Source organism: Syngnathus floridae, chromosome 6 (assembly GCF_059516105.1).
Source record: "Syngnathus floridae isolate MCC-2025c chromosome 6, RoL_Sflo_1.0, whole genome shotgun sequence".
NCBI classification, from domain to species: Eukaryota; Metazoa; Chordata; class Actinopteri; order Syngnathiformes; family Syngnathidae; genus Syngnathus; species Syngnathus floridae.
The window spans coordinates 16,017,435-16,033,337 of record NC_142418.1 but is presented as its reverse complement, the minus strand read 5'-3'; the positions used below and the strand labels follow the sequence as shown (position 1 = coordinate 16,033,337).

At 45.0% G+C, this 15,903-nt stretch overlaps 1 protein-coding gene across 19 annotated transcripts; it reads left to right on the top strand.

The window, feature by feature from the left end:
* The first annotated feature begins 40 nt into the window (after positions 1-40).
* c2cd5 (C2 calcium dependent domain containing 5) lies at positions 41-15,408 on the top strand. 19 transcript variants are annotated; one of them, XM_088379097.1, is made up of 32 exons: positions 41-337; positions 737-845; positions 958-1,044; positions 1,500-1,671; positions 1,741-1,836; positions 1,981-2,136; positions 2,209-2,449; positions 3,374-3,489; positions 5,541-5,629; positions 6,132-6,167; positions 6,862-6,970; positions 8,081-8,134; positions 9,700-9,814; positions 9,883-9,981; positions 10,076-10,187; positions 10,300-10,379; positions 10,460-10,646; positions 10,787-10,951; positions 11,136-11,180; positions 11,624-11,764; positions 11,872-11,935; positions 12,024-12,085; positions 12,186-12,284; positions 12,393-12,482; positions 12,549-12,627; positions 12,732-12,824; positions 12,907-12,975; positions 13,280-13,312; positions 13,574-13,675; positions 14,619-14,815; positions 14,892-15,038; positions 15,102-15,408. In XM_088379097.1, exons 2-32 carry the CDS (start codon positions 756-758, stop codon positions 15,225-15,227), a joined length of 3,351 nt encoding a protein of 1,116 aa, XP_088235223.1. In that variant the 5' UTR covers positions 41-337; positions 737-755; the 3' UTR covers positions 15,228-15,408. The 19 variants fall into 19 exon arrangements, with proteins under 19 accessions (XP_088235223.1, XP_088235221.1, XP_088235218.1 ...); XM_088379095.1 differs by lacking the exon at positions 3,374-3,489 and adding an exon at positions 4,106-4,263 and having other exon boundaries at positions 42-337; positions 13,604-13,675; XM_088379092.1 differs by lacking the exon at positions 3,374-3,489 and adding an exon at positions 4,106-4,263 and having other exon boundaries at positions 42-337.
* The last annotated feature ends 495 nt before the right edge of the window (positions 15,409-15,903 follow it).

Below are 15,903 nucleotides of genomic sequence, written 5' to 3'. Positions count from 1 at the left end.
CATCGAGTGGAAGGCTATCTGTTCGAGGGATCGCGAATGCAACACTGTCTAAACCTCCATTCATCGTCACGGGCGCTATCGCTACCATGCTAGCCCGTCGTGTTATAATGAACTTAACTCGTACGTAATGTCATAACAATACTCCAAAAATTGTCTTCTGACGTCATAATATCTAGTGCATATTCAATTTAGCATTAACGTTGTCCTGCTTGGTGAACTTAAACGCCTCGTGTTATGGGAACGAGACGAGGACGGGGGTCTCTGCAGCGACGGGCTGTCAACGACAATGTCCTCCGCGGCTCTCTGATGAGCTAATTGTGGATGTCTTAGGCCGGGGGTAAGAGCGAAACGGCTTCGACGGATGATTTGCGGTGGGTCTGTACCGAACGTGGTGGAACCGGGTTGAAATTGAGCCGTTTGAGTGAGGTGGATAACATGGCTAGGCTAAAGGGAGCTAGCTGGCATATTTTGGGGCTTTTTTCTATATAACTTAAGTACCCGGGACATTAAAAGTCCACGAAAAGCGATTTTTGAATCGAATCAATCGAATTGAATTTACGGGGGGGGGGGGGGGGGGGGGGGGGGGGTGAAGTTTTTTGCTTCTCCAAAAGAAATATCACTTAAGGACCGTCGCAGGTGTCATTTCCAACTGTGGTCCTGAAATGACCCCCCCGCCCCTTGTCGAAAGATATGCCAATTTGTTTTCCCATTAAGTACTGACTTCTTTTGTTCACAGATCATTTTAAATTTGAATCATGCCTGGAAAATTAAAAGCAAAAATTGTGGCAGGACGCCACTTGCCTGTCATGGACAGAGCCAGTGAGCTTACAGATGCTTTTGTAGAGGTAAGTAGAAGAGACATTTTGTATAGTTTCCCTATAATTATATGCCTTTATAAAATGTTTTAAGAGGTGATCCCAACTGAAAAATAACATTTCTATTTCTTTACCGTGCAAGGTCAAGTTTGGAAACATAACATTCAAAACAGACGTCTTCCCCAAATCCCTCAATCCACAGTGGAACTCGGAATGGTTCAAATTTGAGGTAAAATGCCCAAGAAGTGTCATTGTCATTGTTTCTCAACATTTCTATTGCACACATTTTATTAAAATACTTCTGTACAGTTTTAAACAATTTAAAAGTTTTAAAATCCACGCATTAAACATATCAAAACACTTTTCAACCACATATTTATACATAAAGCATAAAATGCAGAATATTTATTTTGTTTACATGCCTATGCTATTAAAAGGCGGTGCCTGGTGTGACGTTCCATGATTCTGTTCCAGTATCCTGGCCACCAGGGGGCAGTATAGGATGAAGATAAAAACTGCTCTGTCAGCTGTCTTAGTTTTTTTCCCCCAAAAAAGATAAAGAATATATACCATATGTGTTAAAATATGCTTTTCTCAAAGGGTTGGCATGACATGATGCCCTTGCATTGGCTATTAAGTGCGAATGACATATTTATGGTTCGATTCCTTTGCGTTGACGCTTAGGTCGATGATGAGGACCTGCAGGATGAGCCGCTGCAGATCACCGTGTTGGACCACGACACATACAGCGCAAACGACGCCATCGGGAAGGTTTACATCGACATTGACCCGCTGCTGTGCAGCGAGGCTGCCTCTGTTATCTCCGGCTGGTTCCCAATTTATGACACCATCCACGGTACGCAAATAGCGCATCGGCGTTACTCAATATTGCACTCTTTCTCATGGAACTGTTATTTAATGGCAGGTATCCGTGGGGAGATTAATGTCCTGATCAAAGTGGAGCTCTTCAATGACTTGAACCGCTTCAGACAATCCTCCTGTGGAGTCAAGTTCTTCTGCAGTGCGTTTGCAACCACGCTGCCCTCAATGTTGCCCCTTCAAGAGTGTTGATTTTTAGAGACCCATACTGCTTTGATCGTTTCATAATAAGTGTGGAGAAAAAGGCGTAGAAATAATGTGTGACCGTATCACTTGCACTTCGCAGCCACTTCAATTCCGCGGTATTACCGGGCGGCCATGGTCCACGGCTTCGTGGAGGAGCTGGTGGTGAACGAAGACCCCGAATACCAGTGGATTGATCGTATCAGAACTCCTCGAGCGTCCAATGAAGCTCGCCAGAGGCTCATCTCGCTCATGTCCGGTACGGAAACGAATATTTTTTTTATTTTCAAAGGTACAAAAGTGTACACATGGTGTCTACATGTGACCGTAGGAGAGCTCCAGAGGAAGATAGGTCTCAAAGTACTGGAGATGGGAGGCAACGCAGTGGTGGGCTACTTGCAGTGTTTCGACCTGGAGGGAGAGTCGGGCCTGGTGGTGCGGGCCATAGGTACCGCCTGCACTCTGGACAAAGCCACCTCCGGAGGCGCCGCCGTCGTCGCCACCGCGCACACGCATCCCAACACAGCTCCCGCTTCCAATGCCTGCAATTCCCCTTCCAAGGACGGAAAAGAGTGAGTAGCCATCCAGCATGACCAATCCATGCAAGTTTTGACATGTTGACGAGCACGCGAGGGAGAGTGTGTGGACAAGATGCCCGTCTTCCAGCGTGTGCACTTCGGTATTTTTGCATCGTGAAACAGCACACGGTGTCCACTGCAGTATTCAAACATACACTCCAAAAATGCACCCCCTTGCTCACACATGGCTTGCTTGCGTTCAGCTCTGCATGCGCTAGTGCTACGTAGAATACCGTTCACAAAAAAGTCTGAGATATTTAGTTCCTAGCGGAGAATTTGAGGATGAACCTAAAATGTGCAATCACCTTTCTAAGTGACATCAACTTTCAAATCTTTATCTACAACTGTTCCATGTTGAATCTAAACTCTGATCGTATTAGAGATTTTATTTATGTCAACGTAGCCATCGAACAGTTGGATAGTTTTCCAGAGACAAATTCCATGCACCTCTAAAGGTCGGCGTGCATTTTAGTTTGATCTTGAAATTCTCACGAGCTTTTCGTGCATGTTCTGATCTGCTTCCTATGGCTCGCTGCATCATGCATCATCCTGCGCTCGTAACCGTGCGTCGGGGATGGAGACACACCAAGAATGAACAAAAGAATCATTGGAGTAAAATGAACCTCGTTTGGATGATCATTAAAGCCATTGTCTGGGTTTTTTTTTTAGGTCTGTTGTGTTTCCATCCCTGTGGTGCACGTGACTCACTTGGTTGGGAAAGATCTGATTGTTGGCACCTTGCCACTCTCTCTCCGTCTATTGTGATGATGTGTTGTAGGTTCTCGTGTGCTTTTCTTTCCTTCTTTCCTCTTCTTCCGGCTGCACCAGGACTGACACAATTCTCACTGCGTGTGGCCAACGCGACTGGTCGTCTCTCTTTTTATCCTCTCCTCCTGTGTGTGGTGCTCTTGGGCCCAGGTCTCCCTTAGCGCACGGATGCCGCTCCACCCACAACAGCCCAGTGCATTCGGCGTGCAGCGCACAGAGACTGTCCCAGAACTTCTCTGTCTCTGTGCCCACACTCATCTTCTCCGGTATGCAGAGGCAGGAAAGGAAGTCGATTATTTTAAAAATGTGTGACCGGGCAAATGTCACACTTTTTTTTTTTTTCAATGCGGAGAAGAAATAATGGAAGCTAGGTTAACTGTTAGATCTAGTAAATCAATATCCTTGTCATTTTCCATATTGTCAGATACAAACGAGAGGGCGACACGGGTGGATTTGCATTCCCATCCCACAGAAATAATCCAGTCCCGGATTGTAAAAATAAAAAAAAAATTAAAAATCTGTCCAGTCATGTCCCGGTTAAACCGACGCCCCACACCCGTCCTGAAAAACTAAAAACGGAATTGTTTTGATACAGCCCTCAAGAGTCTTACGAGAAGCGCTGGCCTGTGCTTCACTCCACTGGAACATCACATTTTTATTTTATTTTTTATTTTTTTTTGCATGTATCTTTATGTTTCTGTATCGTTGTCCTGTTTTGCTTTTTCCCATGCTTGCTGTGTTACTTTTCTTTCTCTTTTGTTCTCCAGCCACGTGTAAGCACCTCAAGCACACCTCCTGCAAAAAACAAAACATTTTCCACCCACACACAGGGTGAGGCTGTGACTGATGGCCGTGTGTGTGTGTGTCATATTCTCCCGCCAGGCCGGTTTTTGGTGAGGACCTTCCCTCGTCATCCGGCCCGCCCACCCCTTTCAGAGCCCTCCCCACCAACCCCTTCTCTCCTGCCCCCTTCTCCCCTCCCCAAGCCAGCCGCCAGTCCTCCTCATCAGACACAGACCTCAGTTTGACGCCCAAGACGGGTAAGCACATGAGGCATCACCCCCATCAATCTGCAATCCCCCCCGCCCCCATTTATCCACCACTCCAACACTACACTGAGGTGCTTCTCTGGTGTTTTTCCATGTTTAGTTTATTTCTTATTATTGTTTTCGCATTTTAGTCTGTCTCGAAGATCCACGTGCATTCTTTTTTTTTTTTGGTGATGTGTTGATAGAAGCACAATGTCTCTATAAATATCGTCGTACATTCAGACAGCTCTTACCCTTTTTTCCACTTCACGCTACCTACTCAGGTTGTCACGTTTCCATTGGTACTGCTGACATGGCAAAAATAGAGAAAGGCCAAACTCAAGCAAGCAGTGGAAAAGTGCCCCCCTTCTTCTAAGATATCCATCTTCTCATTTCCTGAACTTTTTTCCTTCCGGTTGCTCCCTGCTCCTCAGAGGAGCCGCAATCGGTGAGACGCAGGCCGGGCATCTTCCTGTGCCCCAGCTCCCCTGTCCTCTCCTCATCTTTCTCTGGCTCAGCCGGCGGGGGTGCTTCTGGCTCCTCCCTGAGAAATACCACCCTGCCCCCTCCCTCCTCCACCCACTCTGACTCTGCTCTGCTGAGAAAGAGCGTGTCCTTCACGGACGACTTTCTGCTAGGGACCTCCGGTACAGCTTGGCTGCCGTGTGTCACTTACGTCACGGAATCTCAATAACAGCAGAATGCGAATGCGCTCACCATTAACTCGGCAAGTCTAACTTGAGTGATCGTTAGTGTGTCGTGACATCATCAGGCGTGCGGCGGGAAATGATGCAATCTCATTGAATTATTATTACAAATTATTATTTTATAAAGTTGATTTGAGCTAAAAATAATTCAATTTTATGTCAATTTATTTATCCTAGGTCAGCCATGTGTAGTTATAGGTAAATAAATACAATTAAAGTGCCGTCCATAAATATTGGTAGCCCTGGCTCAGATTGTTTTTTGCTTTTAATAAATTCAGTTTTGCATAACTTCCTGTTCTCTAACATAGCGCTAAAAGACAAAATTCACAACCCTATTTTGTGGCTCAATAAAGAATGGGAACTCACTCGCCTCTCGAAACAAACAATGATAGTGTCCCGGACTGCCGCATGCACCCCCCCCCTCCTTTCCTCTCTTTTCTTCTCCTTTAAAGATAGTTAGCGAAGGCTCGCACAAAAACAAATCCTCAGTCGTGTGTTAAAGATCGTTGCTTGGACTAGTCCTAACATTTACATCACGCCGTTGCCGATGACGTCACGTGAGACTCTTTCTTCTCTGACCAGGAATGGGCAGCGGGGGCAGTGCTGGCAAGGAGGCGGGACCCCTGAAGACGCTCCTCAGACAGCAGACGCAGACTGCTCTGGAGCAGAGGGTACGTTGATGAGTCAACATGACAAATACACTTTCAAAAATTTTTGTTTTATACAAACAAAAGGAAATAAGCGGATTAAAATCAGATTTTTGTTGGGGGGGTTGCATTTATTCATTTATTTTATTCTAATTTATTTTTATTTATTTATTTTTATTTACCGTATTTTCCGCACTATAAGGCGCACTTTCAATGAATGGCCCATTTTAAAACTTTGTCCATATATAAGGCGCACTGGATTATAAGGCGCACTGTCGACTTTTGAGAAAATTGGAGGTTTTTAGGTGCGCCTTGTAGTGCGGAAAATACGGTATTTATTCATTCTAGTTTATTCTAATTTATTTAAATTAATTTATTTATTGAAACCCATTTTTGTCTGGCTTTAGTTTGAGCATCACAAGGGTGCTTTGCTCGCAGATATCTTTTTTTTTTTTTCCGGGAATGGGTGTGCGCAAGAACAAACATTGTTCCCTTCTCTTTCCTTTCGATCACTTGTGCTTCTCAGGGAGCTTCCTCCTCTGGGTTGTATTTAAACGCCAGGGTATGTCACATCGCTGTCTCTATCCATCTCCCCCCCCCCACAGGCACCGCCACCGATTCCTAACCTGCAGATGATGTCGCGTGGCTTTTCTGTACTCCTGTCATTCCTTCCGTCAAACCTTTCCCTGCTCCCCCTTTCCCCGAGACAGGAATGAGCACGCTCACCACATCATCTCATTCAAAACCCCGGACGAGCTGTCAGTCATGTTTGATGTCCCATTTTCCATGACGGATTAGAAGACAGTAAATGATTCATGGTCCTAATCCTGTTTGTCCACAACACAAATTCATGCCATGCACTTTCATGGTTGGTCGAGTTGACATTACTGCAATGTAGAAGAAGCTCAGCAGCTATTTCAAACGCATGGATTTGCCATCTCCTTGTCTGACGTTGAAGAATTGTAGTCTCTTCCAGATCTACTCGAAAGGTCAAAAAGGTTTGGAGCAAGTTGAGAATTTGCATTTTGCGCCACTCTTGTTGCATGTTGGTACATTCCTAACCTAAACTAACTTATCAAGTATGGTTTAGGTTTCCATCTTCTCCGAGTTTGCCCATTTAGAATCCGTTTAAGTGAAGACGTAGAAGCGTTTGGATGGCAAAGTGAATTTTTCCCATCCTAAACCTTGTGTTAGCTACACTTACACAATCATCACGCTTTTGTTTGACATAAGTGGTATTTGTGTTTTGTCTCCAGGAGTTCCCTTTCTTCACCTTGACGTCTTTCCCACCTGCCTTTCTGGTCCACGTGGGCGGAGTTGTCAGCGCTCGCTCGGTCAAACTGCTGGACCGCATACACAATCCCGGTGAGATCATGAACTAATGTTGTCTAGTGACGCAATCAGTCAGTGTTGAGTCTTTTTTTTTTTTTTTTGCCTTGTTTGTTTACTGTAAAGTCACAGGATGAAAGTCTCGTACGTGACACGGGTGAAAAGTGTTTCTGGTCACAGACGACTGCTGTTGGTTAGCAGAAGCTAGCATCCGGGTTTAACGGCAAGGGCAACCGGCACCTTGGCGTGTCTTTGAACCGGCCGTTGTGTGTCGTCGCCTGCCGTGTTACTGTGTGTGTGATAGAGCTAAGGCGCTCTGTTGTCAAATGGTGCATGGCTCCCGTCTTTTGCCTGCCGCTGCTTCTGCTGTTGCTTCTGTGTGCTGATTTTGGCTGCAGCCGGCATACTGTTTAGACGTTTTGGAACTTTTAGGCAGATGTAGTGTGTGGAAAAATCTTTTGGGTTCCTCAATTGGATTTGATTGAATTTTGCCGGTGTACCCAATTAAATGTCCGGTATGTCTACTGAGCACAGCTTATAAAGTTTTAGTCGACTTTTCACTTTAATTGTCATTATTGTAAGCCCAATTAAATTATGTGTAGTTCTGATTGCTGAAGGCTGGCTTGGTTAGTTATCTTGTGACATAACTGTTAAGATTAATTTCTATAGTTAGAATGTCAAAAAAAAATTCACTTTTCAATTGTGATTTGCTTGTTGTTTCCGTACCATATGTATTGAACGATTAATTTACTGAACAACTTATGGCTTTTTTTTATTATTTTTTTGCTTTTTCTTTAAGTAACTTGACATGAACTGATGTGGAAAGCCTGTTGATGACCTTTGAACTCTTGGGATGTTGCCGTGTCTTTTTTTAAATGATTCAGCGGAACACAATATCAATATAATATTGATTCTCATTAATATCATAGCTTGATATCGTCTGATCCGTTTATACCTGGAGGCAAAAAAAAAATAATCCCTTCTGTCTCGCCATTCTTGTATTATTTCTGCGAGCGCAAAGTAGGCGGCGGGCGCTGTCTGTTTAATGTCCACCTCATGGAGTGCTACTGTTGTGTTGTTGGACTGTATCTTCTCTTTTTCTCTCTCTTTCTCTCTTTCCCGTACTAATGGTGTGACGTGGCCCAGCCATGGGTAACACGCGCTCGTACAAACTGCTAGACTGGAATAGTGTCACGGCAGGTATTTGCCCACCCCCCTCCCCTCTTTTACTGATCTCACCCACGGGAGTTTTGGCAGCTCAGTGATGTGGAGGCTGGTTTTTGTTGTCCATTTGAAATTGAACAATTCACTGATTGCCCTGCAGAAAACTCAGTGAGCTGTCATCTCCTCTCTCTTGATCTGCGTGAATGTGTGCGAATGCGCTCGTTTGTGGAGCTGAGTCGAGCATGCGCTGTGCCCCTCCCAGCCTGGCCTGATAAATCCGTCCTTCCGCACCCCCATCCCAACTGCAGCTCTCCCTTAACGTTCTTCTAATGCTTCCTCAAGCTGCATTGTGCCTCCCTCCCCTCCACACCGCCCCCTGTTGAGACGTTGGAGATTGACAAATAACCGCTGAGCAGGCATGTGCACTTCTAACCAACTGGGCCGAGGGAGGATCCGACGGGTGAAAGAAAGTCTGGCAGTTTCTCATCAATTGGAAAACCAACGCATGATTGGGATGGAAAGAAAGATGTGTGCTTTGGGGGCAATGATGACCTTTAGCCCCCGTGGATGAATATGGCCCTCCTCTGCCCATAAGCGTGCACATGGTCGTGAGTGTGCACGTGTGACAGTCCGCTTCGGGTTGGCAGAAAGCCGCTCGAGGCCTCGATGTCTGGCATTCGGTCTCTTCATTTCTTCACTTCATCTTTGATTCTTTTTCCCTCCATTCCAATAATCCCGAGTTTGATCTCAGTCAGCATGTGGACCCATGGGGTGCGACTCAATACTCTGATGGAGCTCCCAGTTTGTGACGGAAAACAGAACTAAGTCAGGCATCGTCAACATTTTTACTTTTTAAGTGTTTAGATATTAGATCGAAGCCTCATGAGACTATTGAAACACACCCATACATGATGAAGGCTTGGTTATATATTATTTTCATAATTCAGAGTTCTCCATATTCAGCCACACAAACAATCTCCTTTCTGTCAATGTGGCCGATTGAATGGAGAGTGGATCAATGTTATCTAATATTTTATACACAGATACGGGGTCCTCTGTTTATGACCACGCCGTAGCCCATCAATAATCTACAATAATGTGATAGTGAAGTTGTAATTATTATAAAATATTTGGCTGGAAAAACTGTGGATGAAACAGATTATGTTTGAAAAAAAAATACAGTATGTCAAAAGCACCCATGATGTAAACAAACAAGCAGGTAAGACTTATAATAATATTAATATTAATAATAATTATTATTATTAATATATGTCATGAACCGAGGAACCCCGTACAAGCAGTTACAGGTCAAATCTTTCAATTTAATTTGCCTTCATCATTATCACTGTCATTGTCACACTCTTCCACAAAATGATGACCATTCATTTTGTCCTGCTTTGAAAACACAGCGGTACTCCACAAATAACCAGAAAATACAAGTTGCCTGTTTTATTTTCTGGTGCGCCAAGAAAACAAAGTGAGACCACACCAGAGAGATGTGTGTCCGATATCATGGTGGCATGTTTGCTTTTTGATGTCTTGGGAAAGTCAGTGGTTCATAATTCTTGATTTTTTTTTCTTCTTCTTTTTTCCCCCCCCAGATGAGCCAGAAACCCGCGACGCCTGGTGGGAGGAGATACGACAGGAGATCAAGTCTCACGCCAAAGCTCTCGGTTGCCACGCCGTCGTTGGATACAGCGAGAGCACCAGCATCTGGTAGGAACTCTTCACAAGTCAAATCTATATTTTCTAGCCATCTCATTTTCCTCCTCCTCTAAAATCAGTGAGGAGGTGTGCATCCTGTCCGCCTCCGGCACGGCGGCCATCTTGAATCCCCGCTACATGCGAGAAGGTTGTTTGGATGTCGCAAGCATGGACCACAGGTTGATTTCCAGTTTGTACTAAAAGTCCGATAAGAACATCCGTGATTTTTAGAGAGAGCTTTTGAAATTGACAGCGAATCGTGGCTTTCGCCAGGTTTGAGGAGTCGTCTCCCTCCAGCTGCGGATTCTGTCACATACCGTACGATGAGTTCAACATGCCCTTTCCCGCTCAGCTCACCTACTGCTGCCTCTGCAGAAGACAAAAGGTCTCAAGTTCATTGATGTTGTTCATCAGTGAATGTGTCCTAATAAAAGCTTGCAGGTTTTATGAACCTGATGATTCACTCATTTCTTTCGTTTCAATTCTGCTTTTGCTAGGTCCCCGATGTTCTGTTCACAACAATCGACTTGCCGTCAGATGCAGCCGTCACTGGGAAAGGCTGTCTCATTCAAGCCAGGTATGATACCTCCAAGCAACCAGGATGGAAGCACAAGCCGTCCATCCATTGACTTAACACCAGCGTTTGCCACCTCGCAGACTGTGCCGGCTGAAGAAGCGAGCTCAAGGGGAGGTGAACGCCACGGCCATCTCCAACCTCCTTCCTTTTATGGAATATGAACTGCACACTCAGTTGATGAACAAGCTGAAGCTGCACAGCATGAACGCGCTCTTTGGCCTCCATATACAGATCAGCGTTGGCGAGAACATGCTGCTGGGTCTGGCTGTAGGTCCACTTTTTATTATTATTTATGATGTCCACTTCATATTGAATACCTGCATATCAATCAAATCTTTATTTACAGAAAAATTTGCCTATTCGCTGTATTGCTATGGTGCCACCTGGTGGTAACTTGGTGCGTTCAGTCTGCCACAGGCGTGTACCTGACCGCCCTCCCTACCCCGGGAGGTATTCAGATCGCAGGGAAGACTCCGGGCGACCTGAGCAACGAGCACCACATGTTAACCATCCAGAAGAGGATCAACGACGCCATCGCCAAGAACAAAGAGATCTATCAGATCACTCCACCGGTGAGATGTTTCATGATCATATTCCTCACAAATGTGTGAGTCGATTCCTCGTGTGTACGCTTGCTAGAAACATTTTTTTTTTTGTGCCTTCAAGTCATCCAAAGTCCTCTGTGATTGATCTGCTGTCTACTGTACGTCCCGGGACGATAATCTTACCCCTTTTATCTTTCTCTGGTCATTAAAGAAATTATTTACCCTGGACCCTGAGGCGCTCGGCGACATAGACATGGTACTGATCGCTGTGCGACGCGTCAACGCATGACAAACGCTTCACTCTTGTCAGCCTCTACCAACACCTCACCCCTTTTTGTGACAGCCGTTTAACTCGGGGGTGGGCGGGAACGTTTGGGAGCAAGCGGGTTAACCCAACTCAGTTGCCTCCTGTGGCAGGAGGCTTGAGCCGTTGTGACTTGTTGTTAATTATGACCATCTTCCATGCCCATTCACCCTGTAGATGTGTTCATGGTGTGTGTGTGTATGTGAGACACTACTGCTCCAAATCTGTTTTCAAATTAACACCAGCCGTGCAGTGACTGATGGGGGGGACCTGAGCGAGCATGTGGCGGGGTATTAACATAGTCCCTCTACTGTTGGAGGTGGGGAGTGCAGTGGTGTTCTATTCAACTACTCACACTAGTTCAGTTTTTTTTTTTTTGTTTGCTTGTTTCGTAGGAGCTCACAGAAGAAGTGGTGGGTTCTCCCATTCCCGAAGCCAGACAACGAAACAGGCTGTTCCGCTCCCACTCGGAAAGCTCAGACGAACTGTCAGAACTGGACCTCTCTCACGGCAAGAAGGATGCGTTTGTCCTGGAGGTGTGTGAGTTGCTGTCAAAGTGTAGCCAATTTAATGACACAGATATATTTGAAGAAAAAATCAAATGTGGTCCTTGAGCACTGACGTTTGTCCACCACTGTTGTAGATTGACGATACGGACGCCGTGGAAGATATTCACTCCCTACTCATGGATGCCTCGCCTCCCACGGGTATGCGTACTGAGTCGTCGTCATCATCAAAACACAAATTTTGATCCTTAATCTCCTGCTCACATTTTTTTTTTTTTTTATTTAAAAGGGTTCCACAGCTGCAACACTGAGACCATGCCTGGGATTTACAACTGGACTTCGGGAATACAGGTCTCACTCTCGTCCCATAGCTTCATCCTCCATGTGGCGTGGTAAAAGGAAACTGAAGGTGTTAGCAGTTTAAATGTAACTTGTGGTTGCTATCTTCCAGATGTTTACATCAGTGAGGGTGTTAAGGTTGAGTAATGCCAATCTCACCAATCAAGGCTTGAACAAAATCTTCACTGACCTGTGTGAGAACCTGCTGAAGGTGTGTATGACAAATCCAGTGGCACCATTAAAAAAAACATTATTTAATAAGCAAACATTTTTAACGGTTTGTAAAATAAGACGCTCATTTTATTGTGTTTAATTCCAGAGTTTCTACTTCAAGTTGCGCTCTATGATCCCCTGCTGTATTTGTCATCTCAACTTCACCGTGGCAGTGCCAGAAGAAGAGCTCATACAGGTGAGCCAACATCTGCCCGTCTGCGTAGCCTCTGTTACCCGTGACGCCGCCACTTCCGCTTGGCAGGTCGCCGTGACGGGGGTCGCCATGACGTTCGACAAAGACCAGACTCAAGAGAAGCCAGCGGACAAGCCCATCACCCAAGGTTGGTCTCTTAAAAGTCAAGTACTCGAGTTATAATATATATAATACAATGATACTTTGATGGGTAGTTTCTGTCTTTGAACGTCTGAATAATACGTGTTTCAGGGTCGAGTGAGACGGAAGAACAGCTGCAGTTCCCTCTGGAGCTCTGCGCCGACGGCCCTTCCACCAACACGCAGCCGCCATTAAAAACCTCAGGTAGAGGTCAAGTTTTCATCTCAAGCACCCCTTTTGCTTCACTAACAGGCTTGGTCACCCATTTCCTCCACTAACACCTCAGGTACAGTCTGTTTACTCACTCCGGCTGCAAAACTCTGCCAAAATCAGCTGGTTATTGTGCACCCGGAAGGTAAATTGCTCAGTCACGTCAGGTTGCAGAGTTTGGTCTGTCGTGAGCCTAGTGGAAAATAGAATTTTTTTTTTTTTTTTAGATTGAGCACTCAGACTGGATTTACACTGCACGGTTCAAGTCAGACAATTCAGATTTGCTTCTTCTCCAGTGGTAGAAAAAAAATGAAGTTGAATATCTTTTGAATCTACATTCAGTTGTAGCTGGGAATAAGAAACTGCAGTGTATATCTGGTCATGGAATATAAATGGACATATAATGAAATGCAAAGGAAGATTTTGATGTCTGTGTGTCCCCTGCATAGGTGTCTCAGCAAGTAGTGTTGTGTCATCCAGAGGTAAGTAAGCCCCGCCCACAACGCACTTTCATACCTACGCACTCCGCACCCGACCCTCGTGCTACCACAAATACAACACAGGCCCTTTTTTTTTTTTTTAAAATGACCATCCTTATGTGTCGGACAGAAATATCCCGCACCGCTCCAGACCTCATCCACTTGTGTTCTTTTTCTGTTCTTCTTTTTGTTTCTGTGTTTTTTTTTTTTTTTCTTTGTTGTCTTTTGTGTGGTCGTGGGTTTTTCTGTATGTGTTCTCTCCAGCTGCCTCCGTTGATTACGGTTCCTTTGCAGACAGATGCAGCACCTGGCTAGAGCTGCTTAGGCTGAAAGCTCACACCATAAGACGAGGATCAGTTAAGACAAGTAGGACACAGTCTCGAGCACACTCCGCTGGCCAAAGATACACAACACGTACACAAACGCACATGTCATACAAACGTCCATGCATGCTGCTGCGCGATGGAGCAGTAGGAATTAAATTGCCGTTTTTTTATTTTTGTCCCGCTTTGGAATGTATCCAATCAGTAATTTGCTTTTTGATGATAGTAAATTTATAGTAGTTGCACTCCCAGGTCGCAATATTAGGCAGACCTACACAAAGAAATCTTGTATGAATAATAATTCATTATATTGTCTTCTGTGTGACGCAAAGGATCCACAGTGGCTTTGAAAGCTTTGTTTTTATTTGTTTTTTTTTTTTTCCTTCTCGATTGACACGAGCCATAATAGTTGCCATTTTGCGCTCTGGCTTTTACGTTATTATTGTGCTCGCCTCGGTTCATAGCTGTCTCTGTCCGTGACGTCACCTGGCCCCAAGATCCAAAAAGTCACGTTGTAAACGTACACCTCAGCTGTTCCCAGGTCCGTGTGTCTGTCTGCAGACACTGTGTAAACTGTCTTGTCCGCCTGTCACGCATGGAAAGTGGTTGTCTGGCCACCCGCACCATCCACACGACTGCATGACTGCAAGTCACATACACAGGCACTTTTTTTTTTTTTATCACTTCATCTTTCGTAAACACTAAAGAGCCTTTTAGTGTTTGAGTCGAAAAGCTCATTTGCTGCTTCAAAATGTGTGTCAGTTTTCATTACAGTAATCCCAATATAGACAACCTCCACCCAAAAAAAAAAGGAACTGTTTTATTATTTTTTTACCTAAAATAATAATAATTATAAATAAACCAGAACTTTTAAATAGTTTTTTGCTCGGATGATTAATCAGTCATCATGCAACTTCGGTCAGCAACTTTTAGCAACCAAACGAGCTGCCGTTCGCAACATGGCTTTTTGATCTGTGAACCTCCAGTCTCATCTCTGGAGCGCTCCAGCCCGTTGTTCGAGAACCGGTCCCGCTCGCTGCACTCCAACCGCTGCTCATTCGGAGGAAGCTCGGTCACCGTGGTGAAGATGACGCCGTTATCCTTCCTTCCCAGTATGCGTGTGGTAAAATACTTGGGCATCATCAACATGTTCTTCATTCGAGAGACCACATCCTTACGAGAGGTACGGACAAAATGACTTGAATCCCCCCCCCCACCCTTTTAAAAAAAATTGCGCAGCCAATCTTGTGCGTTTTCAGGAAGGCGGCGTGAGCGGCTTCCTCCATTCGTTCATCGCAGAGGTGTTCGCCATGGTTCGTGCCCACGTGGCAGCTTTGGGGGGAAACGCCGTCATGTCCTACAGCATGAAGGAGTGCGTGTTGATGGAGAATCCCAATAAGAACCAGGTACATAAACACAAAGTAAATCGTTCCTGTTTCGGTGGTATAATCCACCCTTTTGTCGAACAGGCTCAGTGTCTCATCAACGTGAGTGGCGACGCCGTCATCTGTCTGCGGGAATCGGATCAGGAGTCCACGTCATCCGCCACAAACCTCGGGCAAGCGTGCACCAGTGCAATGGAAGGGGCTTCATGACACCTGCCCTCCCTCACTCAGCCACATACAGGCTAGCCGTCCAAATCGGAGCAGTCTTCGCCTGCCTTAATTTTGTGAAATATCCCAAAGTTCGGATGCTGGTCATAATAATCAACACATACGCACAAAAGAAAATGACAATTGCTGACATGGATTTTTTTGTCATGTATTTCCACCACAGTTGCTTGAAACAGGCCAAAGAAGCGCCAAACATTTGCCTGCTTTAACCGCAGCATCATTCGGTTTGGTAACCTACAATCACATACTCGTCGAAAGCGGGGTACGCAAATACCGATCTCATCAAGTTCTGAGAGGTTTCCAAGCGAATCTGGATCAAAGAAAATCACTTCAAGCATGAGACAGCCAGTTACACTGGTCAACAGATTTTTACTACAATACACTTTTTAATCTCGCAAGTAAACATTTCAATCAGTCGTTCAGGATAATCTTTTAGAGAGATCCGATAATCAGACCTTAACTCAAATTTGACCCACCTGTTGGTTTGTGTGTACCTGTTTCAGTCATTGTTCTAAGGGATATTTTTAATGCACTTGGATTCTCATTCAGTGTTTAACGTCCACATTTCAGTGGGAGTATTTCAAAGCGACGGTCTTGAGCATACACAAATTTGTCAAGTCTATTTTGTACTGTCTTGCTCCCAGAAAGCATCACCAAC

Excerpts from the sequence above, each read along its gene's own strand:
- c2cd5 (XM_088379112.1), top strand. The coding sequence starts at position 756 with ATGCCTGGAAAATTAAAAGCAAAAATTGTGGCAGGACGCCACTTGCCT. Across the intron at positions 5,630-6,131 it reads AGACTGCTCTGGAGCAGAGG|GGAGCTTCCTCCTCTGGGTT; the intron begins GTACGTTGATGA and ends TGTGCTTCTCAG. Across the intron at positions 12,086-12,185 it reads ACTGGACTTCGGGAATACAG|ATGTTTACATCAGTGAGGGT; the intron begins GTCTCACTCTCG and ends GCTATCTTCCAG.